Raw genomic sequence first — 25,089 nt, forward strand, 5'->3', positions numbered from 1 at the left:
ATATTAGACAAAGCCTATTGAATTGAGATATGTCCAAAATACATATAAGAATTACATGGTATTTTTATTACATGGTATATTAAAAATGCACATGAAAATAATATGCATTCTTCCCACCGAGTTTGAAGAAAAAATTTATCCTAAAATGTCATACCCAATTACCTCAAGATACTAAAAAGCCAATGCCATGTTTGCTCAGTTTTTGAAAACAATAACCAAAAAGTAGTACAAAAAGCTTTTCAAAACAATAACTTTAAAACAAAATTAGGAGTAATGGAGATGTAAGAAAATGAGAATTTAATTGGAGTATAATTTGAAAAATAATCTAGCCATCTCAAATCCTTATCATATCTGTTAATCAGCTTGAATAAGCAAGGATGAGTTGGCATATGACCTACCATTGAAAGAAAGGCAAATTATTAATATTATCGTGTTATAAATATATCGTTTTGTGGGACCAATAAAAAAGCTGATTATTTTGATCAAATCAAGTTTTGAAAAATCTACTTCTGCAAGTTGAAGTACTTCATCCTTAACTATTGCATCTTTTGGACCTTAGTGATCAACTAGGCCAAACCATAAAGTTTTACAGAAGCAGTCTGCTATACATAACAATGAAAGACATACATGAGAGCTATTATGTGCAATACAACCATGATCTACATCAACACAGTTTTCTTTTCAAATGTGGATTGGGGCGTAAATATAGTAGAACGAGTTTGGCTTGCCTCCGGTAAAAGAATAACTGGAGTTCTCTTCCAATCATCCCCATCTTCACCGTTTATTAAGACACGCATCCCCCACCCAACCCAAACCCGACACACCAACACCCGCACACACACAGAGACCTTGGACAGGAAATTAAACAGATTTTTCATCCTACCAAGCAGTTATTACAACTACATAAGATACAGAAACACAATATAATATAGGAAAAGCAAAGAACCATACCAAACACACCACATACATAGACATGGGGAGTCATTCAGCAGCCTTCATGCCGGAGAGATAAACTCGACTTTGAATCACACTGCCCCCAAAAGAAAAACCAGGCATAACCATTAGTCCAACCTTGGGCTTTTGATCACTTTCATCCACCATCAAATTCTTCACCACACTATCCATATAAACCTCGGAGAACTCGGTCCCTCTCTTAACCTGAAAGATATTCACATTGGGTTCGAAAGAATAAGCCAGCCTATGCAAAAGCCAGATTGACTTGGCCAGTTTTAGAAAAGCCTGGTAAAAAGGGGTCCTTGGATGCCCACCCCCCATTATATGATTTCGTTGGTCTAAATTTCCAAAGAACGAAGCTTCCATCTTTGGATGAACCACAACTAGGTACTTGCTCCTGCAAAATTTCCCAAAAATTGAATCTGGATTTTGGCCTAGCATGTCCAATGGATCCATCTCCCTCAGAGCAAGAAATTGGTGGAAGAAGCTCTCTTTAGAGACCTTAAGATTGTCTGATTTGACGGAGAAGTTTTCCTGCTGAAACCCACTGAACATTCTTTGGCATATATGGGACTCAAATGCATATTTTTTATGAGCTCTTTTTGCATAAAGGACATTAGGTTCAATCGATCCCGCTGCAGCATCAAGATCCCAACCAGCTGCTTTCATCATGTTGATCAATGGCTTAGAAAAATCATGAATGGCTTTGAAAGAAGCTTCTACAGCAGATGTAAATAGATCAGGGGTTAGATCTACAGGGAAAAATCCATTTTCATCTGTGGAACTTTCTGATTCTTTTGTTGACAAGCCCCTAAGCTTAAGATTCTTTTCCAGTTTTGCCCGCCGCTGGTTCGCCTCCTCAATCTGCTGCTGCAACTGATAAACCTCAGAATCTTTATTTTGAATTTCAGACTGAAATTTCTTCACCATAACTTCGTAGGTCTTCAGCAGACTCTGTTGTTCTTGGATCTCTTCAGCTAAGCGAGAGTCCTGTGGAGAAACACATACTGGTTTGGGGTTTTTCTCCCTGTAAAAGTGCTTGAGTTCAGATAGGTTCTTCAGCTCAGCAATTACAAGTTTATCAGCAGCTTGGATTTTATCAGGGTCATAGGGAGTATGTGCTGCTTGAAGCTGGATGTAAGCAGATTTCAGGGAGGAGATGTTTGTAAAAAGCTTGGATATCAGGGCTTCCACAGCTTCAGGATTCTGATTCATGGCCTCTTCCATGGGTTGTGGGTGGACCTTCTGGCTGTTGCTCTCACGGAGTTGGGAATCTTTTGCTCCAGTTGGTAGCATATCTATTTCCAATGAAGGGAGTAGTTGAATACGCTTCCTTCAGAGAAAACACTAATGTCAAAAAACCTGCAAATTTCCACAGAAGTGTTATTGGCATCTGTTGAAAATCAACGTGGTTATAAAACAAAATCAAAGAAATTCTTTGGAAATATGATAGGACTGCTTCCAGATAACAGCAGATACATAAAAATCAGCTCATAGACGTTTACATACAACAATGCTTTACTTTAAATATGGCTCAAGAAGGATTCTTGTCGCCTGGTTCATGTAGAAAGACTTCAATTTAAACAAAGCTCACAAAAATGTTATGGTCACACAACTTTGATCCTAATGTACCAAAAGTCCCTTTTTCCAATAAGTGACAAGAATGTCCAAAGTAGTTTCCAATAGTTCTCTCATTCGAGTCCCTGACAACATCTCATGTTTGTAAATTGATACCAAAGAACCAGTCTTAACAGAAAACAGCCTTCAGTAGGAATCACTCTCTGCAAAGCCCAAAGTAGGAAAGACAGTAAAAACAGAATCCAGGATTAAATTTACATGTTCTTAAGAATATGCCCTGCTACTGCTCAACTTGCAGGGTGGGAACATCCCTACAATATTTGCTCACATAAAACCATGAGTGAATCCAAGGTGCTCCCACTTAATTATTCCAATATTTTACAGAAATTGCCAGAACTAGGAATGCTGGGAGTTTACCTTGATTGAGACTAGTCATTTTGGATGACCCACTGTCCAAGCACCACCATTCACAAAGTCTATAATTTCTACGTTTAAAATACACAGCAGCATAATCATAGTAACTACTAATACCTTGGCACTCCAAACACCAAAAAAAAAAAAAATTCCTTGTTTATATCTGTACACAATACTGACTAGACCTAATCAACTTGATAGAAGAAAGGTGAGCATGAGCAAGCAATTTCAATCAGAGAAAAAGGATCACAGACAGGCAACATAAATACTTGACTTTTTATTTTGCTAAGTAAATCGATCTTATTAGAAAGTCCTAAGGGGCACAACCCTAGTGCATTTGTATTTCCCAAAAATGCAGTTCTATTCTAGAATGCTGGTCACTTGAAGGTTTGAAACATTTCACATGTTAAACTTGTTCTACTTTAAAAAAATAATTGAACTTGTTCTAAAGTAGTATAGTGACAACGTAGGATGCTGATTTCCAACATGAACAGAAAGTTCCCAATGCCCAGAACTACCAGCCAAGGTTTTGGGAACTCCAGGCCAAATCTAAGGCCATATGGATTTCAAATCTATTTCCTCTCATCATCACCTAAATTTCTTCCAAAGGACACTTTGAAACTGATCTTCCTAGTCATAAATCTCATGTAAAAGTTAAAACTGAAATAGAGATTCTCTAATGGTTCCCAAAAATCAGAGCTATAAGGAAAATAGGGGGAAATTCAGCAAAAGCTCAATTCTAACATACCCAGTGGTTGAAAAATCTTTGCATTTGACACAAAAACCAGTGAGACTCTTGATGCAAATCTGAGATTCCTGTTCAAAACCTCATTTATAAGAGCCACAAGAGAGGTTCAATACCATGAAAACTCATTACTCCTCTTTAACACATACTCACCAACGCAGTCAAACAGTTCGGTATCTACCAATACCCTGCTTAGGGGAAATGCTTGAGCTACAATACCAAATCTGAAATAAAAGAAAATAACCCTCACTTGGTGCTGTGAGACAATGTGTGTCCCAGCTACAAAGGTAGGAGACACCTCTACTGCAACCATCCATTTAGTAAGCTTTTAGATAAGTAATAAAAAATTCATTAAAAAATGCCCAAGTAATAATCATCACAGTCTCTCCACCTCTCTTTTCCTTGTGACACTGCACCGCCATATTTTAAGTGTATCTTAGAGGCAGTATTTGAATATCATGAATTCACCAAGATAAACAATTTCTTCACGTTCCCACTACTTTTTGTGCAAAGAATATATCAAAAGATGTCTAAGTGCTAAAACTAAGGTACCCAATGCTCTTTAGTTTGACACATGTTAGTGAGTTTGGAAAATATGCAGAAAGAAAGGAATTACAATCTAGTTTAAACAGAATCTAAGAAGTCCGTCAAAATTTTACACCCCTCAACATGTCTCCCATTCATTGTTTTCCGTCCCACCACATTGATTTGAACTCAAAACCAACCAGCTCTAATAATGAAATCTACTTGCCAAAACTTCAGACAAAATTTGTGGCTCCTTCAAGCAGTTCCAATCTAGTAAACCACTATGAAACTAACCAATATCCTATTCTTCAGAACCTTGGAAGCAACTTTAAATGAACCCCTGAATGGCCTAGGAACCAAGGCTGCAAGAGAACAGATCTACCTGTCATTACAGAGCATGCCCCCTCCCCCCATCCACACCATCCACACCATCCACCCAAAAGAAGGAATAAAGAAGTCAACCAATGGACCTTTTTCCCCGCTACAAAAAAAATAAAAAAATAAATCTTTAGATGGTTTATATGTAGCCAAAAAATCCTTTTATAGCTGATTCAGGTACATGGTCTCCTCAATTCGTAACTTAAATCCCAAATCACAAATAGCAAGTTCATAATGGAAGGGGCTAGTCAGCGAGAGCCTTTCATATGCTATAATATACCAATTAACTTAAAATAAGGTAGACTGCTTTTGAAGCCAGATGTTAAATCACTTAACAAGTATCTGGATGCCCTGAACACTGCTCAGAGTAGGGTTTGTAATGACCACATCTGAAGAAGATGCTAACAATGCAGCTAAAACACAATGCGGGGCAAATAAAAGCACAATTGCAATGCAGAAGTCTAATTGAGGTTAATATGACAACTGATCTACACAATGAAGGGTATAAATCACAAGTACATGGAGAGGAGATTGATTTTTGTGTCATTAAGAGCAATCTTGGCCAGATCCACACTAGAATTCACATACACTATGAACTTGACACCACTTCAGATACACTACATTCCGTTTCATCTAGTGAAACCATTGACAGCGTTAAGTGGCAAGAAGGGAAAACTGATAAAACTATTGACTTCAATCCCTAAATATAAATTCCACAAAGATACTTAGAGTGGCTATAAATGCTGTCAAAGGAGTTGAAGAAATGTTGTAGAAAACTTTAAAATAGAACCACAAAGCTTTTTTAGATACAAATGAACACCAATGGAAGGTAAAAGATAAAATCTTAGAAAGGAAATCACAAGTAACAGCTTATGTTATGTAAACACCCAATATACCAATAACTCTAGATTATGCATCACTTTTTCACAAGTAAGAAAAGAAAAACCAATAAATTGACAAATTATATGGTAAAAAAGGAAAAGAATGGGCATGAGCTGCCTACCTATAAATACCGCAAATCAGGCACAGAATTTCTCCAGCTACCATAATACCCTTTAACCTAAAATTTAGCCAAAAAAATAAATAAAATATATAGCTTTATCTCTCGCAGAATATACATACATTTTCTTGTATAGAATAACTTTCAATTTTATCATCGTCAATTTCAAGTACTCAGTCGATTAAGTGACCCGGTACCACTCGGAACAGAAACAGATGAAAGAATAAAAGTAAAACGATAAACACTCCGTTTGTTTTCCGAGAAAATGTAAGAAAAGGAGAAGAGAAACTCCAAGGCTAGAAATTTACATCAAAAGGCTCCTCATTCACGAAGACTTTTGCATTTCAACCGAGCCCACTTCAATACTTTAGGCAAAAAGAAACTCGCTTGAAGAATACTTTCCCTGTTTTTCCCAGGAAACAAACAGGTATATAAAGCGGAGAGTTACCTTGGTCGGAGATCTCTCCGAAGGCGTAAGACAGAAGCAACCTTGAATAGTCGAAGCTCGGTCAAGGTTTAGCTTATCCCTGAAAAATGTAAACCCTAAAACTAAAAAGGGGAAATGTCTGTTGATGTTTTTCTACTTTTTTCTTCTTCTAGATTTTTTCTACTTTTTTTCTTTTTCTATTTCTTTCTTATTATTACATTTATTTAGAATCAAAACTATTCTTTCACATGTAAATTCAGAAAGAATAAGAATACTGTCGGCTTTGTTTTATTTTATTTTATTATTATTTTTTTTTTTTATGTCGAGAAACCTTTCTAAGGCAGGGTCCTTCAAATTCATCTTTGTAGAGTAAACTCCGGTCCCGTGCACCGCACCCTTGAAGGTTCCCTACACATAACTTGTGGCCTCAAGATATTATTTACACTCATGAGGTGTTGAACCTTGGACCTTTAAGGAAGCAAACCTTAAAACCAAAGCCTCCACCACTTGGACCAACTCCTTGAGGTTACCCGTTAGCTTTATTGTTTGTCACTTTTTCGACTCTTTCTTTCTTTTTTGTTTTTATTTTTATTTTTATTTTTTTCACTCCCCTTTTGCCTACAAAAAAAAATATCACTTATTTTCCACGTTTATTTATTTTATGTGTTTTATATAGTTAATATGGAAAGTTACTTAAAACATGCCAAATAATTCGCCGAAATAAAATGAATGTAAATAATAGTATTTGAATTTTACAGTTGTAACATATTGATTCTCAGAGCATCCAAAAGAACAAAATTATCTCTTGGCTATTTTAAAGTACTAAACAGATTTTGGGATAAGTCATTTGTTAAAAATGGTCTCGTTAAATCGTTAGATGCACACGTGAATTCGCATCGCAAACTAATCACTTATTAACATGTGGTATGGCTGATGATTAAGCTTATTGTAAAATTATAAGTTTACCAATCAAATAAAAAGTATATAAAATAAGAATGTGTCCTTGGAATTAAGATTCTCGTTTTGTGATGAGTTTAAAATTTATTCTTACAGGCTTCATTCAAATATTTCATTTTCTTTAATGCTTAACAAAAATGATAAAAGATAATGTTCTTAGAAAACACAAATTTATATGAATATACAGTACTCGTTGGATTCAATGGTAATTTGAAAACTCATGTCAATTTTAAGAAAATAAAATGATGATATATCATATGTTATTCTCAAATTTCAATGCATGCCAATGGAAGGGACCAGATTAATTTTGGAGGAAGCAAGAATTATGAATTGCCATATCCATAATTACTCATAATCGTCTAGCATTTTCATGACCAAAAAAGTTTTCCTTCAAGCTGAGTTAGAGAAATTTTTTTTAACTTAGTCTATATAAGTGACATGTGTCCATTTTTTTAATAACATATGAGATGCACATGAATTTTTAATAAAATTTATTTCAACTTTGTCCTTGTTATTAAAAAAAAAATATGTGCATCTCATATGTTAATAGACACATGTCACTTTTATAGACTAGGTTGAATGAAATTCTTTCAATTCAGTTTGGAGAAAAACTTTGCCCTTTCATGAGTATGACAATACCATTATATCATAATTGTTCATCATTACATACACCAACTTACAATCCAAATTAGAAATAAAAGTAAAAAGTACACACAATCCATCGAATTATTATGCAACTTATAATGTGATTTCAAACTATCAAAGCAATGTCCCATTTAAATTACTAAAAAATAATAAATAACAAAAATATATTTAATAAAAAATTCATAAAATAATTGGTGACCCATGACAGTTGTCGTGAGTCTTCACACAAGATCAACGATGGTTGTTGTAGACATCAGACTCACAAGAGCGGCGGTAAGTCTTCACAAAATACATTATAATTTTCTAATATTTTAAGAGGACATTACAAATTGCATTCATAAGTATGATTTCTAATGAGAAAAAGGGAGGAGGAAATCAGTCTAATCAGATGGGCAATCTATAAACTTAGATTTTATAATTATTATTAAGATATCGCATGATTTCTAATCAAGAAAGTTTGAAGGTGGGTGATAATCATAATCAAACGATGACGTTTATGGGAAGTATACGAGAATGATTCAACGGTCTGCCGTTGTCTAGCCGAAAGCAGAACGGACATTTCCTATCCACCGTGGGACCCTTCCCAAAGCCAAGAAAGAAGAACAGAGAAACAAAAACCATAGGAGAAGAAAGAAGAAGAAACGCAAAGCGGAAGCTCTTCACCGCATAAATCTGAGCTTCGTGGCGTAAGAATGTGTTTTTTTTTTTTCCCCTCTGGTATTTGCCAATAGAATTTGCGTTAGTATACCCATTGTTCTTAAAAAAGGAGTCTTCCCCAGTTACCAAACCTTAATTGACATTTATTATCAGAATGATTCGCCAAAAACCCATTTGCTATTTGTTATGATTGAGTTCACTCTTTCTCTCATTTTTCCTTCTCTCTTTGGGGTTATTGCTTTTGTTTCTATTTTTGAATTTTATGGTTGTTATGTGTGATTTTTACAGCTTAGTGAGCAAAACCCAGAAAGGAATAGCTGTGTAAATCTCCCAGAACTCAAAACCCCAAGAAATTTACAGGTGAAAAAAGAAAAATCATTACTGAAAACCAGTTTATTTATGTCAAAATTTTATGGGTGTGTGTGATTTGAATTGCTTTTGGAGTGGGGATATGTGAACACATAAGACATCCCACATTGTAGCTAATCCGTTATTTGTGATGATGCAAAAGAGAGGAAGTTTTAGCAATGAAATAACCATATAGAACCCAAGAATTTAATTGGAGGTTGTATGTTTTTTGAAGGGAGTAACGAATTAAAGTGGAGATTATGTTAACACACAATAACCCTACAGTATCCAATAATTACACTGAAGATTGTATTAAGCTTATTCAAAACCAGGCCTTAGGGTCTCTTTTTTTTTTTTTTTTGGTGTATTAATGATGTTGATCAGGGGCCTGCAGTTATATTTCCTTTCTGTTTGTCTTCTATAATTACAGTAAATAGTTACCTGCAGGTTTTTTCATGTAAATGGCAATTACGTTCAAGTTGCATAAGCATAACTATCAAAGAAATGCTATGCTTCTATCTCCAAAGCAAGCTGTCAGATCGAGAGTTGCAATTGTGTGCCTTGCATCATGCTTTCATCCAACTACTGCATTGGGACAGAAACTCCACTCCAAGTACAGTTTCTTTCATGTGGGCCAACCATCTTTGGTCAACAATTTCAAGTAAGTCTCTATGGAAATTGATGTTCAAATTTGATGCTTTCAGTAGTTTGTGCTGATAGGATTTGGTGAAATTATTTCATGGATACCTAGACACATGGTTTAATCATAGAAAGAGTGTGACGTGATGTTATTATATACTTAAAAATTAGTTGAATGTTGTGTGCATAATTGGCCATTGCTCTGTTTGCATCAGAATCTTGTTTGTTCTTCAAAAGATGGCATATTCATGTTTCTGATGGGGAGAAACTTTTTTCCATTTATGGCAGAGATTGCAAATTAATTAAACTGTCTCTGCACATAACATTAGAGTTCTGTTTGAATTGTTCAGGAGGATGACTTGGTCTATTAGGAGCAATGTGGATAGGCGCGGATTTGATCCTTCTTCCACAAATAGCCCCAATGGCAGAACCCGTTTAATAAGGGCCATACGAGCTGTTCAAACTAAGGTAGATACAAGAATTCAGGAGATAAGGAAAGATCTTCCAGTGAAATTATTGTTTTTCTTGGTAGGGTTTTACTGTGCAACTGCCTTTGCTACTGTTATTGGGCAAACAGGTGACTGGGACATTCTATCTGCCGCCTTGGCTGTGGTTGTTGTTGAGGGCATTGGGGCTCTCATGTATAGAGCTTCTCTTCCTTTAGTGAGCAAGATTAGGAGCCTGATCACCATGTTTAACTATTGGAAGGCTGGGCTTTCACTCGGTCTCTTCTTGGATTCTTTTAAATATGGGATTGATGACATTTTTGGATCAAGTGACCCCTTCACTTTTGAAATAGATTTGTTCCACATAATCTTCTAACACATGGCTCTTCAAATGCTGTTGACTGTTGTATTTTCTAGCCAAGCCTGGTGAAGTGATTCGAAAGCACGAGTCAGGACACGGCTGCACCTGTGGGAGTAACATCACAAGTTAGGTTGAGGCTGCACCTTAAATAGAAAAATGAGGATCATATTGCTCATAGGTTGAGGCAGTAAGGTTTGGCCTGATGACATTGAAATGTGACCATAGATATGGCCTTGGATAGCTGTAATGGGGGAATAAAGATCATGCAACCAATCTGTGATAGACGGAACAAGCTTTAGTTTATGCTAAGTCTGCTCTCTTTGTTAGCCTTTTATGTTCAGTTATGTCGCATTGTTTCCTGAAAGTAAGCTACTTTGCTTGCCATCAGTGGAATGCTATCAGCTACATGTATCCATTCTGCAGGGGCATTGGGCCCAGAAAATGAGATGATTCTCACATTGCTTTGTTTAAACATGATTCATCTTTCACGAGATCAATTGATCGGTTTTCTGAAAAAATAGTAAGTTTCTAAAATAGATCGAGCTATGCCTGCCCAGTTAACTATGTCAAGCTCAAGATTGACAATATCCGCCATTGATTGGAAGTGCCAAGAGCTAAGTCGGCAGTGTATTCAGTTTTCCTGGTTTTGTTTGCAGGGTACTTGCCCTTGGTTGCTACACTTGCCCATAGTTCCAAGGCGTTTTTGTTCATAAAAAGAGCAGATCTTGTTTGCTAAGATGAGCCCAGTAGAGATTGGAGCCTTCTTTGCCATTGGTGACATCTAGGACAAAAGTCAAGAATCAAGGCCGCCTCCCAGAAATCTTAGAATTGATGTCTTTTATAATTCTTCCTCTTTAAATGGCTATTGTCCATTTTTACAAATAAACTTGTCAAAAGCTTGTTTTTTGATTTAGTAATGTAATTTCGTTGTATTGATTCTATTAGGCCCCATGACATGGTTTGAGCTGTTGAGGACCACTGTTTATTTAAAATGCAATTTTTCCTCTACATTTCTCTCTCTCTGTTTCTCTCTCTCTCTCTCTCTCTTTCTCTCTCTCTCTCTCTCCTGTGTGTGCAACAAGAGGACAGAACAATGGAGAGATGGAACTCTTTAACAAGAAGAGTGAAAAGCAAACCAAGTTTGAGGATCCTTAGCCACTTGATATTGCATGTCTTCCAACATCCACAAGGCTTTAACTCCCTTTGACAAATGTATGAAACCATCTATTGTTTTTATTCTTGGAAGTTTCTCTTTTTTGGGTCAGAACATTGAGAAATTTATTTTCTATGAGAGCTTCGTTTTGGAGACTGCTTAGAAACAACATGAAAATGTCAAGTGTATCTCAAGTATGATCTTGTACGCTTCATGTTCAAATTTCCCAATCTCTCTGATGGCTTAGTCCTTTTGCCAATTTTACTTCGCCTTTAATATCTACCCCAAGCATTTGCTGCAAATTCCGCATCTAGAATTCACAAATGGCCAGAATAGTGTTTCAAATTGTCATCAAAAGAAAAAGTAAAATGGCAACATAATGCAATGTATTATAAATATTATTATTAAGTTTTGAACTGAACAAGAATGAGGATATATCCGGGTTCAGCTTTACATCAAATACCATGTAATGCGGCTAAAGCCATTGAAAGAATATACACAATTTACAGTACTCTTAAGATGCTTAACCACAGGCAAGGCCTCATACAAAAACCTAAGACAAATGGGAGTTATCTATCAAAGTAAAAACTCTTTAGCTGACATTTTGTAATACCTATCAAGTATAAGAAAAGAGCGAGTCTGGCAAAAGTCTTGAATGTTATCGAAGCGTATATATATCCTGCAATCATGCATCAATACTTGGGCCTGGATATGCTGGTAGGCTCATAATCCGCTTGTCCAGGACAGGGCCTCCTACAGTGAAATGATATAGACTCTGAAAGTTTGGTTCTTTCAACCCAAGGATTTTATGCACTGCAAATCAATACAAAAAGAAGATTGTAACGTTACACTTTCAGAACGATCATTCGATGAAGGTCACATGACATACAATAACATGAATTTTTTTTTATAGATTTGGGTTATTTTGGTTTTAAACATAATTTGTCTAGACTAGCATGACAGGGTAAGTCAATATTGGAACTTCTTTCAAATCTTTTGAGTTCTGAATAAGTTTCTGTTTAATATTAATTTTAACTTATTGCAAGGGCAATCCAATTATGATTGATTAGTTCAGGTTCTCAATTTCGTTTGGAGGTTTTTCCACAGCTCATGCTGCCATTCCTTTTCAAAATAATGACTAAATCTCTAAATTCTTACCAACCTTGATAATTACCCCATCATTTCCATATACCTTGAACATTATCTTTATTTCTCTGTTAAAATTTATTGACTGCAACAAATTTAAGCCTTTGGCATGTTGAACTATATCCACTATCATTCTTTCTTCAACTTCAGGTTAACTACCCTCTACTGAAATTATAACATTAAATGAAGACAAGCCAAAGCCTTTCACTTCTACGAGGCATTTGATTAAGTGGCACCTGTTAATGTATGGAAAATTTGTCTCAAGTTCCTATTTGGAATTCCATAGAGTTATTATGGGGAGTAAGGTTCTAGAATGGAACGTGCTACTCCTCTTAAATGCACATGGTTTTACCAACTTTTGAGTAAAACCAATTTTGCTTTGTGTAATAGGCAGTCAACACAGTTTAGGTCATCTGGCTGACCATTCACAAAAAAATTGACAGCCATCCAGCTGATATGTGACAGACTTACTGGTCATCATATTGTTCATGTTTTAGAAATTTAATGTCGCATAATATTTCAAATAGGATCATAAAAAATGTTGAGAAATGTGGGTTTTTCAGATTATCATGTCTCTTGAATAAACAATGTCAGTTGCTCCTATACAAGTATCAGATGAGTTTTCTAATCGACTCTCGTTGAAGCAAGCACCAAATAGTTGGGAGAAATTTGGCAGCATGGTTCTTGTGAAAGCCATGTCTAGCACACCTGGGAGTAACTTAGATAGGAGGTAGATTGTCTATAACTTGAGAGTAAAATATACAAAGGTAGGCTGCCTTAAGACATAAGGTTGCTACAAAAAATCCCTATTCCATAGCATGCTTCCAGATCCAACCACATTGTCGCAGGATTCATAAAACCCAAGTTGTCATTGTACCAATCATATGAAATTAGAACATCGCATCTTTATTCATGGACATCACCTAGGGTGGGTTTTAAGTGGAACCAGAAAATTATGATATTTTCTGGCGCAATCTTTTATTGTCTTAAAATTTTCTACAATTTATAATATTAGTCCTCACCACAAAACCAGATTCTGGGTTTTAAGATACTACAAAGAGATATTCTACAAATCACTTAAAATTGGCTTCCATGCAAAAGTTTAACACAAAGACCTGTTTCCTCATCATCTTGTCAATCAAGGTGGAAAAGCACCAGGCTCAGTTCCCAACAGAATTTAGACTTCTTCTTTTCTTTTCTTTTCTTTTTTCCTTTTCTTTTTTCTTATAAAAAAAAGTATAACTCAGTCTAGATGTGTAACATTTATCTATTTTCTGCATGAACTCTCAATGTGAATTCTAGATTACTATGAACAGTTGCAAGCAGATTGAGAATCCTCAGCCAAAATAACAGTAAGGAAAAAGAATTGTACCAGGATCATCAAAGTAACAACCAATTCCAGTTGCAGAGATGCCAACCGCGTGTGCTTCAAGGTATAATACCTGCCCGAGAACTCCAGTTTCCCAAAACAATCGAGGATACATCCATGCATTCTTCTCGTGCAAAGCAGTCTTGAAACGAGCCACCATACCAAGGCTAAAGCAGCCATCACTAGCAATGTCCTGCACATAGGTGCAACATTTTTTCGTTATTGGCGGACATGCTAAAAGGTAAACCTCATCATCAACAGAACTTCCATTAAGAAACAAGCTTACATGCCAAATAATTGTTAGTTAAGGGAGAAACTCAGAAATTATATTACCCCCATGATCCATTAAATTCAGATAATATTTAAGCAATAATTCATGGTATACCTCGAAAACAATCAGTCAAAAATTTCAACATACTTCTACTCTAAATCTTGCCCATTTGTACGGCACATTAAAAATACACAATCCAAAATCATCTACCTCCATATTCACTTAACGGAAAATAACAAAAAAAAAAGAGTAAAAATTCACATCCAATTTCACGTCCATCTCTAAGATGCACAGTTCATAGTTGTTCTTTCAAACTTCATACTCAACATCTGCATATATTATTAAACATCTATATCCCTTTAATGCATAGATGCTCCAATCTCTGAACAACTCTACCAATATATGAAACATTCAAAATGATGAAACATTTACAAGGTGACATACCTGATGGCATGAGACCTGTTTCGCAAGCATGTCATAAGAAGATCTATCAAGTTCATAAAGAGGGAGATTATCAGGGCACCCCTCTGGTTTCACCCATGCAAAATCAGCACTCATAGACTTCTTAAGCTCATCGAAATGATCCTCATTCCTCACCAAGAAATACAACCCCTTGGGCAACCTTGCCACCCTATGAACAAACAAAACAGCATGCACCTCGGCATCCCATGGAAGCGCCCGGAATGGCAATGCCAGCTGTCCCCTTTGCTTCCCTCTATTTCCACAACCAGAAGGAAGGCAATGTAACAGTATCTGATAAAATGTCTCCCTCTGAATTACAGTAACTCTATCCATATCCACAGCGCTTCTACGCTTCCTAACAACTTCCCTAACCGTAAAATCTTTATAAGAACCTTCACTACAAACTCCACTACTTTGAAATGGATCACTAGCAAACCTATCTCCCACTGTAAATGGCTTTTTCACCGCCTCAGCGGTTCGATAAATTATATCCCAACACACATGCTCTTTACTAAGCGAATTCGGCTTCCCCTTCCACTCCAATTTAGAAAACTCCGAAATCCCAGAACTCAATTCCTTATAATTCACGTCAAATCGACCAATTCCACTAGGAAAAACTAGAAGCACGCAATCCGGGTGCTCAAATTCAATATCGGGGAACTTACCTCTAACGGGCCTAGAAGGGAATTTGAATTCTGGAAAACATTGAAGCCCCATGAGCTTCTTCAGCTCCTCGTTTCCAAGCCCATCCAGAAGCTTCACATCCCAGCCAAGGCCCGCTGCGGCCATTGCCACCGCGGCGATAGCGTGGCCGATGTCGTGATTGCAGTACCGAAAGGCGCGCTCGCCGTACTTCCAGGCCTCGCGCCAGAAAACGGAGGAGAGCCCGACGAGAAACGAGTTCTGGGGAAAGAATTTTGGGAAGAACCCAGATGTGATTTCGGCTCTGAGTTCGAAAGAATGCTCTTTGGGAGCGTAATGCGCGACGAAAGGTGAAGTAGAAACGGAATCGATCGGTGGGGCGATGATGTAAGCCTCGGTGGGGTGCAAATTTCCGCTACTGGGGTTGACACGGAGAGACCATTTGGAGTAGCCAGTGGATTTCCAAGCGGAGAGAGCGAGAGAGTCGTAGAAGAACTGGGAAATGGTGGAATGGGAAATGGGTTTGGCAGGAGGGAGTGAGACGAAAACAGAGGAGTAGAGAGGGGCGTCAGATGGAGATGGGTTTTCGGTTTCGGTGTTGGTGGGGAAGTGAAGAAGAGGGAGGAGAGGGGCGGAGACGTAGCGACGAAAAGGGTTCGGCTGGTTGGCCCAGTCGAGGCCGTGGGGGCCTCGGGCGTACTTGTCGTACGCGTGCTTGGTCTGCTGGTGGTATTTGAGGACCTGCAAGAGGTTCTCTTGGTCTGCTAGTGCTTTCGATGAAGAAGAAGAAGAAGAAGAGGAAAAGGCCATGGTGGTGATAAAAGTTGTGCTTGTTGTGGCGAGGTTGACGAGAATGGAGGTTGAAGGAAGGAAATGAAGGCGGTGGGGGCTAAGAGGAGCAGGGAGCCTGGCGCTAGAATGAAGCAGTGGCATGTTTTGACTTCCTTTCTTGTTCTGGGGTTTTTTAAACCTATGAAGATTCTAGAGTTTGCGTTATGCTTCATAAAGTTTGTGTTCTTTTTCTGTGGTTCGGTTGGAGGTTGGTTTTGTGGGATTCTAAAGACTATGGCAAAAGTGTTCCAGCCTTCCAGGTTCCAACAACTTGGGGGGAATTTTTATTTAACGCAGAAGACTCCAAACAACAAATTCCACACGATATTGGCTCACCATTTTGCTTCAAAATGAAGTTCCAAAGGTTAAAAAAAAGAGAAAAAAAAAAAAAAAAAAAAAAGGAAGATAAATATTTAGAAAATTTTATTCAAATTAAACATCAAATATAAGAGAGTTTATATAAAACTTATTCTTTACGGGTAACCCACTTTTTATTAGAAGATAAATTTTATAAACACTTTCTCGTATTTAAGACTTCGATGTTTGGAGGTTGAATCCTTAAAAAACATGTTATGTCATATCGATGGCTTTGTTTGGTAAAAGAGTTAGGTTCCATTATTACTATTTATCATTATTTCCTAAAAAAGTTAACATCAAAACATTTTAATTTTTTTACTTTTTATATCACATCAACATCAAAGCATTCTAACTTTTTTCACTTTTTTATATTAAATCATTCACTTTTTATTATTATTCAAATAAAAAAATTACTACAAAACAAAATTTTTTTATTTTTCCATACCACTTTTTCATTTTTTTTTTATATTAAACATTCTTACTTTTTTTTTTTTTTCACATCAATCTACATCAACTATAATGTCTAGGCCAACCCATTTACTAAACACCACCATCATGACTCAGAAGTGCAGCTCACAATGAAGTGAAGTTAGAGTATGGTAAATTACACTTATCCCTTGCCATGTAATTTGCAATTTCTTTATGCCATCATAGAAAGTTTATGGAACACACGTCTTCAAGAAATAACTTAATTGACTGAAAATCATGTCTCATAAAGTAGTGGACATTAATTCGAATCATCTTCCTTCTATTACATGAACATGTAAAAAAAAAAGTATACGGAACACATGACGTAATCACAAAATTTGTAAAAATTTATTTTGGAGAAAAAGTTGCATAGTATTTTTTTCATTTGCGTGAAATAACATTCTAACAAAAGGAAACCTCGTAGATTGTGTGGTAAATTGATAGGATAAGTTACAGAATAAATTTAGAAAGAGTTTTCCTAAAGTTCTCCATTTCAATTTTCAAAGCCCGAAGGCCTCATTCCCATTGGGCTTCTATAGTACAGATTTTTTCCCAATTTTAGGCCGAAGTCCTAAACCCATTGACAAGCAAAAAACTTTTTATAAAAAAAAAAAAAAGTAAAGCCCAAATAAAATGTAGGGCCCAAAAGAGTCCTTCATTGAATGGTGTGAGCACGTGAGTTTCCGTACACTTTTTTGGGAGTTGTCGGTTCGTCGCGATTTGCTCAGTGACTCAGCAAATCGCACGCGGACATCGACATTACCACCATTCTCCTCGGGTTTCCTCCCAGGTTGTCAGATGGACAGAACTACCCTCCCTCTTAAGGTTAATTAATTACAAAAGAGTAATAATGCTAGAGAAACGGACAACAAGACAGAGAGACAGAGAGAGAGAGAGAGAGCCCATACTGATACAGAAACTAAAAACTAAAAATATCATGAAGGTTGGGTTAAAACAATGAAGATTCTTTCGAGCCCAACGCCGTTAAAACAATGAAGCTTGGGTTAAAAACAATGAACATTCTTTTTAACCCAACGCTGTAAAAACAATGAAGATTGGGTTAAAACGATGAAGATTGTAGCAAATTGCATGCGGACATCAACATATTTACAGATCAAATTTAAATTATGGTTTTTTTTTTTTTTTTTTCAATTTAGTAAAATAATTGAAAATGTAAATTTTTTTAAGGTTTATTTTCATCTTAGAAAATGTGGTTGCTCACTATTGCTCAATTCTTCTATAGTTTAATTCTTATAATTAATTGTATAATCAACTATAAAATTTGACCTTAATTTTAAGAGAAAAATTGTAAAATCAGTTCACGTGATTTTATTGAGTTACAAATATTTCTTTGGAATTTAAAAAGCGTTTGAAAACTCTATGTGGTAAGCAAAAAATACAATATATATTGTTATGCAAAATAAGCACAAATTATATTATGCCACATAAAAAAAAAATGGAGGGAGTGACTTGACCGCCCTATCGCCATCAGGGGTGATTTCCAAGCCGAGCCACTCTATTTGTGTTTTTTGCTTACCATATAAAGTTTTTGATCACTTTTTTAATCTTAAGGAGCTATTTGCAACTTAATATAATCACAAAAATTAATCCTACATTTTTTTTTCTTAATTTTAAAACCAACGCCCCAAAGTTTTAATGTTTTTTTTTTTTTAAATTTAAAATTCTTACAACGTTAATTTAAAATTTTTTTTAAGTTCATTTGTCTAAACCCTAACGCTTCTCATTTATATATTCAATGGCTCTTCGTTGATAAAATCAGTAACCATGTCCATGTGTACGAAATCAGAACATATATTTTTTTATTTTTAATGAATATAGGTATTTCATAAATTCTTTAAGAAAGTTATCACATTAAGAAAGTTCTCTCTTTTGGTGGACCAAAAGGAGTGGATAATCATGATTTTCTCCATTAGGGTAGGGACACGTTCGTCTTTTCAGGCTCCAGCGCAGAGCCCATCATCTGCTGCATGGCTGCTGCTACTTCTTTAAATCAACCTCCAATACCCAAATGCTCCTCAACACTTTCCCAACTCATCTTCGTTTCGTCTAAGCCACTGACTCGCTCTCGCTCTACCTCCCAAGCTCCCAAGGTACAACTTTTTTTTGATTTCTCTTCATAATCTATTTGTAGATTAAGAATTATGTTTGGATGCTTAGAAATGCCCAGAGAAATCTACTTTCTTGAATTCCGTTTGGGAGTTGGAGTTATAGATGATATTTCAAAATGCAATAGTTCTTTTGATTACACGATTTAATGTGGACGGAGTTTGTGTTCTATGCGAACTGTGTAACCCATTTTTGGGAAGAAAAAAAAAAAGTGAATTTGAGGCATTTGCTTTGTGATTTACCATGTTTTCCCACTGTAGAGTTGAAAAATGACTACACATGTACTAGGAGATTAACAGCTTAGGTGGGGGTTTAAATAAATTATAGGTTTACAATTAATTTGGGACATTACCGGTTTGTGTTGAATCTAGTTAGTTGGAAGATACCCAGTTAGCATGCTTTGTAAATTGTCATCATGACTTGTAAATAATGTATTTTTAGGGTTCTACTATGTGAAATGGTGCTTGTTAATAATAGTGACGATTACAATGATGGTTAGAATTGTTTTGTCAGAATACAATTGTTCTCATCTATGTGCTTGCTACTGGCTCTGAAAAAAGATATATAGAAATGAACTACATCTTTTGTTATCTATGATTTGTTTTTCGTTCGAATGCGGTATTCCTACCCAAATAACTTGCAAGTGTTGGGGGTGCTGAAATCTTAGTAATGGTAGGTCAGAGAGTACCATGACAAATTGTGAAAGAAATTTTGTCCCACCTAGATTGTTCTTTGTATTCGTGGTTGACGTTGTTTTGCTTGTTGTGCAAGTCTTTTTCTTTATCAAGAAAGTTGGTATAATTTGACATGCCGTGCCATCTTCGCACTATGTTTAGGTTAATCAAATTGTTGTCAGTTTAACAACTCCATTGCCAGTAGTAGCTAAATAAGTGTTTTCTTCTAAATTTTTTTTTTTTTTTTTTTTTTTTTTTACAACAGACATGTCAACCTTAGGGCGGAGAGGAATTCATTACATGCAGAAACTAAGTGCTGCTTCGCTAGAGAAAGGCCAAAATCGTGTTATTGATGCTTCTCTTACACTTATTCGTGAGAGGGCAAAGCTTAAGGTATATGTTGATTTTCGTTAAGGAAACTTTTATCTTTTTGTTGCGGACATTATTAATTTTGTCTCTCTCGAAATTCTATATGCTAATAATTGCATATGAGAGGATCGGACTATGGGCTTTTCAGAAAGGCACAGCATTATTAAGCTTAACATTGGTTTTCCTTAGGGAGAGCTTGTTCGTGCTTTAGGAGGTTCGGTTGCATCAGCATCTCTTCTCGGAGTACCTCTAGGACATAACTCATCATTTCTTCAAGGGCCTGCATTTGCTCCTCCTCGCATAAGAGAGGCCATCTGGTGTGTTAGCACAAACTCAACAACTGAAGAAGGTATCTACAGTAGTTTGACTCTGGACTATGGAAATCTTACTTGAGCATTTAACTAGCCTAAGATAAGTTGTTTCTGCATGGTGTATATATGAATTGACACTGATGGATGTTAATGATGCTCTTTATAGTGTTTTGACTTGCATTCATGATCTCATGGAATCTCTACATCACCGGATGGAATGGAGATCTTAACTTCTCATATAACATTTGAGTTCTGAACATTTCTTGCAAGATATGATTGAATTATATCTGTTCATTCAGTTACATTTAGCTGCATATGCAATTAGTAAAACCAAAGCAGACCCTAAAATCATGATCTGTGTATGTACTCTTTCTAATTGCCATAGATCTGGTTGAAATCTTTGCAAGTTAATGTTTCTGAATGTTTTCCTGTTTCTTTTGTAATTTCACTTGAGTGTACGTGTATTCACTGTGACATTGATGCTGGGAAATGCAGGGAAAGACTTGAATGACCCACGTGTGCTAACTGATGTTGGTGATGTCCCTGTTCAAGAAATTCGAGATTGTGGAGTGGATGATGACAGATTGATGAATGTCGTAAGTGAGTCTGTCAAGCTAGTTATGGAAGAGGTAAGCAGGCTTCCACTTCAAAGAATTATGGCCACTATTTGCTATAAATTCTAGACTAACACCCAAGTGATTTCCTCTGATAAGATGTTTAAATTAGACCATGCAGCATACACATGTTTTGGTCATGTTTGATTAAATCTCTTTTGTTCCTTTTTTGCTTCTTGCTTTTATATTTTTTATATTGGATATTCTTTCTTGTTTTAAACCCATCTGCAAATTTATGTTCTTAAACAATAAAAGCCATCCTTAGGGTTATATATATTTACTTGCTTGATGTTATGCACAATACTCGTCCTTCACTTTATTCCTGTCTAGATTGCCTTTTGTTTTTGTTTTTGTTTTTGTTTTTTGTTTTTTTTTTTTTAAAGAAAGAAAAAATCCTTTATAGCCTAAGCAATTGCTAGTTAGATCAAACTTCTTGAAGTCAAAGCAAAAATGTATCAGTCAAATATCTTAGATATAGTAAGGATATTGTTGTGTCAAGAATTCTAGCTTCTTTTACAATGGTATTGGACCAGATGGCATCTTATCCCCACATAAAGGGTGAGGTCAAAGTTGTTCTATTTTGCATTTGGCCTAAATTTTACTGTCGAATAGTTATATGTTGTCAGCTACCTTTTGGTTTGAATTGGTGAGCTTGAAACCTAACGATGCCCATGCTCTTTCAGGATCCACTACGGCCATTAGTTTTAGGTGGTGATCACTCAATATCTTTTCCTGTTATCAGAGCTGTCTGTGAGAAGCTCGGGGGTCCTGTAGATATTCTTCATCTCGATGCCCATCCAGATATCTATGATGCCTTTGAAGGAAACAAGTATTCACATGCTTCTTCTTTTGCCCGAATTATGGAGGGTGGTTATGCTAGGCGGCTTTTGCAGGTAAACACTTACATTCATTATGACATAGATGCAGCCTTGTATTCTCTGTTGATTTATATTGACCCAAATAATCATTCAAGTGGCTAATTCAACATCCTTACCTTCGAAGGTCATAGCTTGCTTGCACCACACAAATGGATGCATGAATTTAAATATGTTCCTTAATGCATATAATTAAGCCAAGTCTGCAGTTCTCTTGTGGCATCTAAACTTTTCCCTGTAAGAATTTTAGGTTGATTGATACAGCTATTTGTGGTTTTGTTATACAAAGTTTGGCAGTATAGTAGCTGTCTTGCATACTTGATTTAGCTTTTCACCATAGTAGTCACTCATCTTTTTGGCTTGTTCCAGATGCTGAAAGTACCTGTAGTTGAGTCCTTAACCACGTATGTTAGAGTTGAAGTTGATTAATCCAAACACAAGAAATGATCAATAAGAATACATACTGTCAAAACTATCCCATGTACCTCCTTTAGACCATAACAATCAAGTCAAGTGTATAGATAAGCCATAAAATTCATAACAATCTTATTTCAAAACCAGCCAATGAACTCAAATATCACAAATATCTGAGATGCCTAATGTCCTGCTCGAGCATACTATAGATCAGATATTGACGTAGTCATAAGTATTGGCATCTGACAGCTGAAAGTAGAGGTTATTCAAACCAAAAGCAAGAACTGATCAATAAGACTGGTGTAGCTAGTCCCTTTACCTCACTTGACGATAAAAATCAAATCTGATCAATAAGACATCATATGGAAATCCAAGCAATGACATCCCCATATTTATTGATAGTTTGTGGCTATGTAAAAAATGAAAAGCAATTATATGATGCAAATGGCCCAAGGAAAACCTCAAAACGGCTTTCCTGATTTTCTTATCTGCACATACTAATGATTAGCTGTTGGCTAAGTCACAAGTACTGGCATCTGATAATCAGCTAAAGAGATATGACTTGTGAATTTTTTTAAAGATGGGTTGGCATTTCGACATTTTTATTTCAATCTGCTGAAACATTAATACCTTTTTATTGGCACTTTGACATTATCATTTCAGTGTTCTTAGCTATAGATTTAGAATAATGAACCTGAGTCCTCATTGTAAATCTTTTGAACCAGACATGCTTTAAATCTTTTGATTGGTGCCCTATGAAAAGTTTTTAATTGTGAGTAATGAACCTGAGTCCTCATTGTAAGTAATGTACTTGAATGTTGACTTCTCAGGTCGGCATTAGATCGATAAATGCTGAAGGGCGTGAGCAAGGCAAAAGATTTGGAGTGGAACAATTTGAAATGCGAACCTTTTCAAGAGATCGACAGTTTCTGGAAAACCTGGTATCTCTCTCTCTCTGTTTTTTTTCTCCCTTTTGTCTCTGCACTTGACTGTGTATATCCAAGTCACTATACTTGTGCATAGATATATAGATATGTTATTTTGTGAAATACATAAAAATCTATGATGTGAAAATGTAAAATGTGCTTTACAGAAAATCAGGAAACTTTGTTGTATATAATAGATTAATGCTAAAGTAAGTGTCATTTGCAGTGCATGTGACCAATAAATTTACTGTTACTTATGGAATAAAGAGTGCGAACAGAGACAATAACTAATATATAGCTAATTGTGGGTCAAAGTGAGCCAGTTAAATCCTTTTGTTTTTGGATTAGTAATTGGCCCCAAGGAGAGGGAGAATGGGAAATTCGAATTAGTAACTTCTACTTCATGAGGTGTGGTTTCCAACCGATTGAGCTATACCTCGAGGTTCAGTTAAATCCTATTAACTCAACAAAATCTTAACCGTTACTTGAATCCTGTTAAAGCCTTGAATTGTATTATACATGGATCCGTTTTGATTCTGTTGGAGATACTTACTGACTATTGGAATATAGGATAGTAATTTTGGTCTTAAACAAAATGGAATATATTCTTCATTTTAATTCTCTAATATGTCCTTTGACAGAAACTAGGAGATGGTGTCAAGGGTGTATACATCTCTATAGATTTGGATAGTCTTGATCCTGCATTTGCTCCTGGAGTGTCTCACATTGAGCCAGGGGGTCTCTCTTTCCGTGATGCTCTCAACATCATCCACAATCTGCAAGGTAATGTTGTTGCTGGGGATGTGGTTGAATTCAACCCACAGCGTGACACTGTTGATGGTATGACTGCAATGGTAGCTGCCAAGTTGGTGAGAGAACTGTCTGCTAAGATATCAAAATGATAATTCCTGTGACTTCCGATCAAGAATTTCAAATATTATCATTCCTTGATGCACCTGCAATTTCAGCGCCACCAGCACTCTGCAGATTAGATCATCCTTCGATTTCAAAAGAAGGATTTGAAGGGACTTAAAAACATTACTACTGTAGTTTAGTTGCTGAGAAAACTTTTTAAGCTTGTCTATTTTTCTGGGTTTACGTAACAACTTGCCTTGCAGGTGGGACATTGTTGTACCTCATCTCCTGCAAAAAGGAGAAATAAGCAATAAGTTCATTGTTGTTTCTCTATGCTTTACAGTTCACATTGGATTATTTCACGAAAGGTGAGAAGTTGGTGGTAGAATTAACGATTAGCCTGTTATAATTGTTGATAAATAAGTGGAAAATTGGGTCTTTCCGGGCTTTTCAATCTGTCTGGTTATTGTGAAGCAAAAAAAAAAAAAAAAAAAAAAAAACACTTTTACAAACCCCCCTTTAAAAGTAATGTCTTTTAAGCTATTAAAAAAATTATATGCATTTTATATGCTAAGGAACATATGTCAATTTGTATCTGCAATCCGCTCTCGATATTTATTGCCACATAAAATAGCTATACATTATACAATGAAGTTTTAGATTGTTTTTCGTTGGGATCCTCCTCGTCGAATTTCCTAGAGCTATTAGATATATTGATATGTAAAACATTGGCAGTTCAGCTGGTGCATGCGGCTTGCTTTTCCACAACCATGAGGTTTGAGCAGGAATAAGGATCCTATGGTTTGAGCAGGAATAAGGAATTAGGATCCTCTTTCTGGATAATATTCGGTTAATTGTATTTGAGGGGTATTTTTATTCTATCAAAAAGTGAAAAGACAAAAAATTAATATATGTGCCACGTGTCGACATCTGATTGGTCCACGTGTCAGTCCGTACAGTCAACTAACGGATGAACTAATTTGGTCACTTATCAAAACCACAGGGACCTCCTGTGATAAAAATGAAACCCCAGGGAGAAAAAAATAAAGTTATGAAACCCTAAGGACTAATTTAGTATTTAACCCAATAAATAATGCCTAGGGGTTGAAATCTATAATATTGGATTACTTGCTTTATCAAATAACATTTAA

General features: G+C 36.1%; 4 protein-coding genes across 10 annotated transcripts; 2 read left to right on the top strand and 2 right to left on the bottom strand.

The window, feature by feature from the left end:
• Positions 1–660: 660 nt before the first annotated feature.
• LOC132187418 (protein GRAVITROPIC IN THE LIGHT 1) lies at positions 661–6,191 on the bottom strand. Of its 4 annotated transcripts, XM_059601721.1 has the most exons (4): positions 6,043–6,191; positions 5,903–5,959; positions 5,598–5,654; positions 661–2,316 (listed from the first exon to the last, which is right to left on the bottom strand). In XM_059601721.1, the coding sequence occupies exon 4, from the start codon at positions 2,248–2,250 to the stop codon at positions 982–984; it is 1,269 nt and encodes a 422-aa protein (XP_059457704.1). In that variant the 5' UTR covers positions 2,251–2,316; positions 5,598–5,654; positions 5,903–5,959; positions 6,043–6,191; the 3' UTR covers positions 661–981. The 4 variants fall into 4 exon arrangements, with proteins under 4 accessions (XP_059457704.1, XP_059457703.1, XP_059457705.1 ...); XM_059601720.1 differs by lacking the exon at positions 5,903–5,959; XM_059601722.1 differs by lacking the exons at positions 5,598–5,654; positions 5,903–5,959.
• A 1,977-nt stretch (positions 6,192–8,168) lies between these two features.
• LOC132187072 (ycf20-like protein) lies at positions 8,169–11,084 on the top strand. Of its 4 annotated transcripts, none has more exons than XM_059601231.1 (4): positions 8,169–8,309; positions 8,569–8,640; positions 9,066–9,289; positions 9,618–11,084. In XM_059601231.1, exons 3-4 carry the CDS (start codon positions 9,090–9,092, stop codon positions 10,087–10,089), a joined length of 672 nt encoding a protein of 223 aa, XP_059457214.1. In that variant the 5' UTR covers positions 8,169–8,309; positions 8,569–8,640; positions 9,066–9,089; the 3' UTR covers positions 10,090–11,084. The 4 variants fall into 4 exon arrangements, with proteins under 4 accessions (XP_059457214.1, XP_059457212.1, XP_059457215.1 ...); XM_059601229.1 differs by having other exon boundaries at positions 9,076–9,289; XM_059601232.1 differs by lacking the exon at positions 8,569–8,640 and having other exon boundaries at positions 9,076–9,289.
• A 530-nt stretch (positions 11,085–11,614) lies between these two features.
• On the bottom strand, positions 11,615–16,124 carry LOC132187090 (uncharacterized). Its single transcript, XM_059601263.1, has 3 exons — positions 14,458–16,124; positions 13,746–13,935; positions 11,615–12,040 (listed from the first exon to the last, which is right to left on the bottom strand). The coding sequence occupies exons 1-3, from the start codon at positions 16,048–16,050 to the stop codon at positions 11,913–11,915; spliced, it is 1,911 nt and encodes a 636-aa protein (XP_059457246.1). The 5' UTR covers positions 16,051–16,124; the 3' UTR covers positions 11,615–11,912.
• Positions 16,125–18,767: 2,643 nt separating this feature from the next.
• LOC132188427 (arginase 1, mitochondrial) lies at positions 18,768–24,267 on the top strand. The gene is made up of 7 exons (XM_059602872.1): positions 18,768–18,884; positions 19,840–19,967; positions 20,133–20,292; positions 20,750–20,883; positions 21,552–21,761; positions 22,988–23,098; positions 23,725–24,267. Exons 2-7 carry the CDS (start codon positions 19,842–19,844, stop codon positions 23,983–23,985), a joined length of 1,002 nt encoding a protein of 333 aa, XP_059458855.1. The 5' UTR covers positions 18,768–18,884; positions 19,840–19,841; the 3' UTR covers positions 23,986–24,267.
• Positions 24,268–25,089: the final 822 nt, after the last annotated feature.

The sequence above is a fragment of the Corylus avellana genome, chromosome ca7 (assembly GCF_901000735.1).
Source record: "Corylus avellana chromosome ca7, CavTom2PMs-1.0".
Lineage (NCBI taxonomy): Eukaryota > Viridiplantae > Streptophyta > Magnoliopsida > Fagales > Betulaceae > Corylus > Corylus avellana.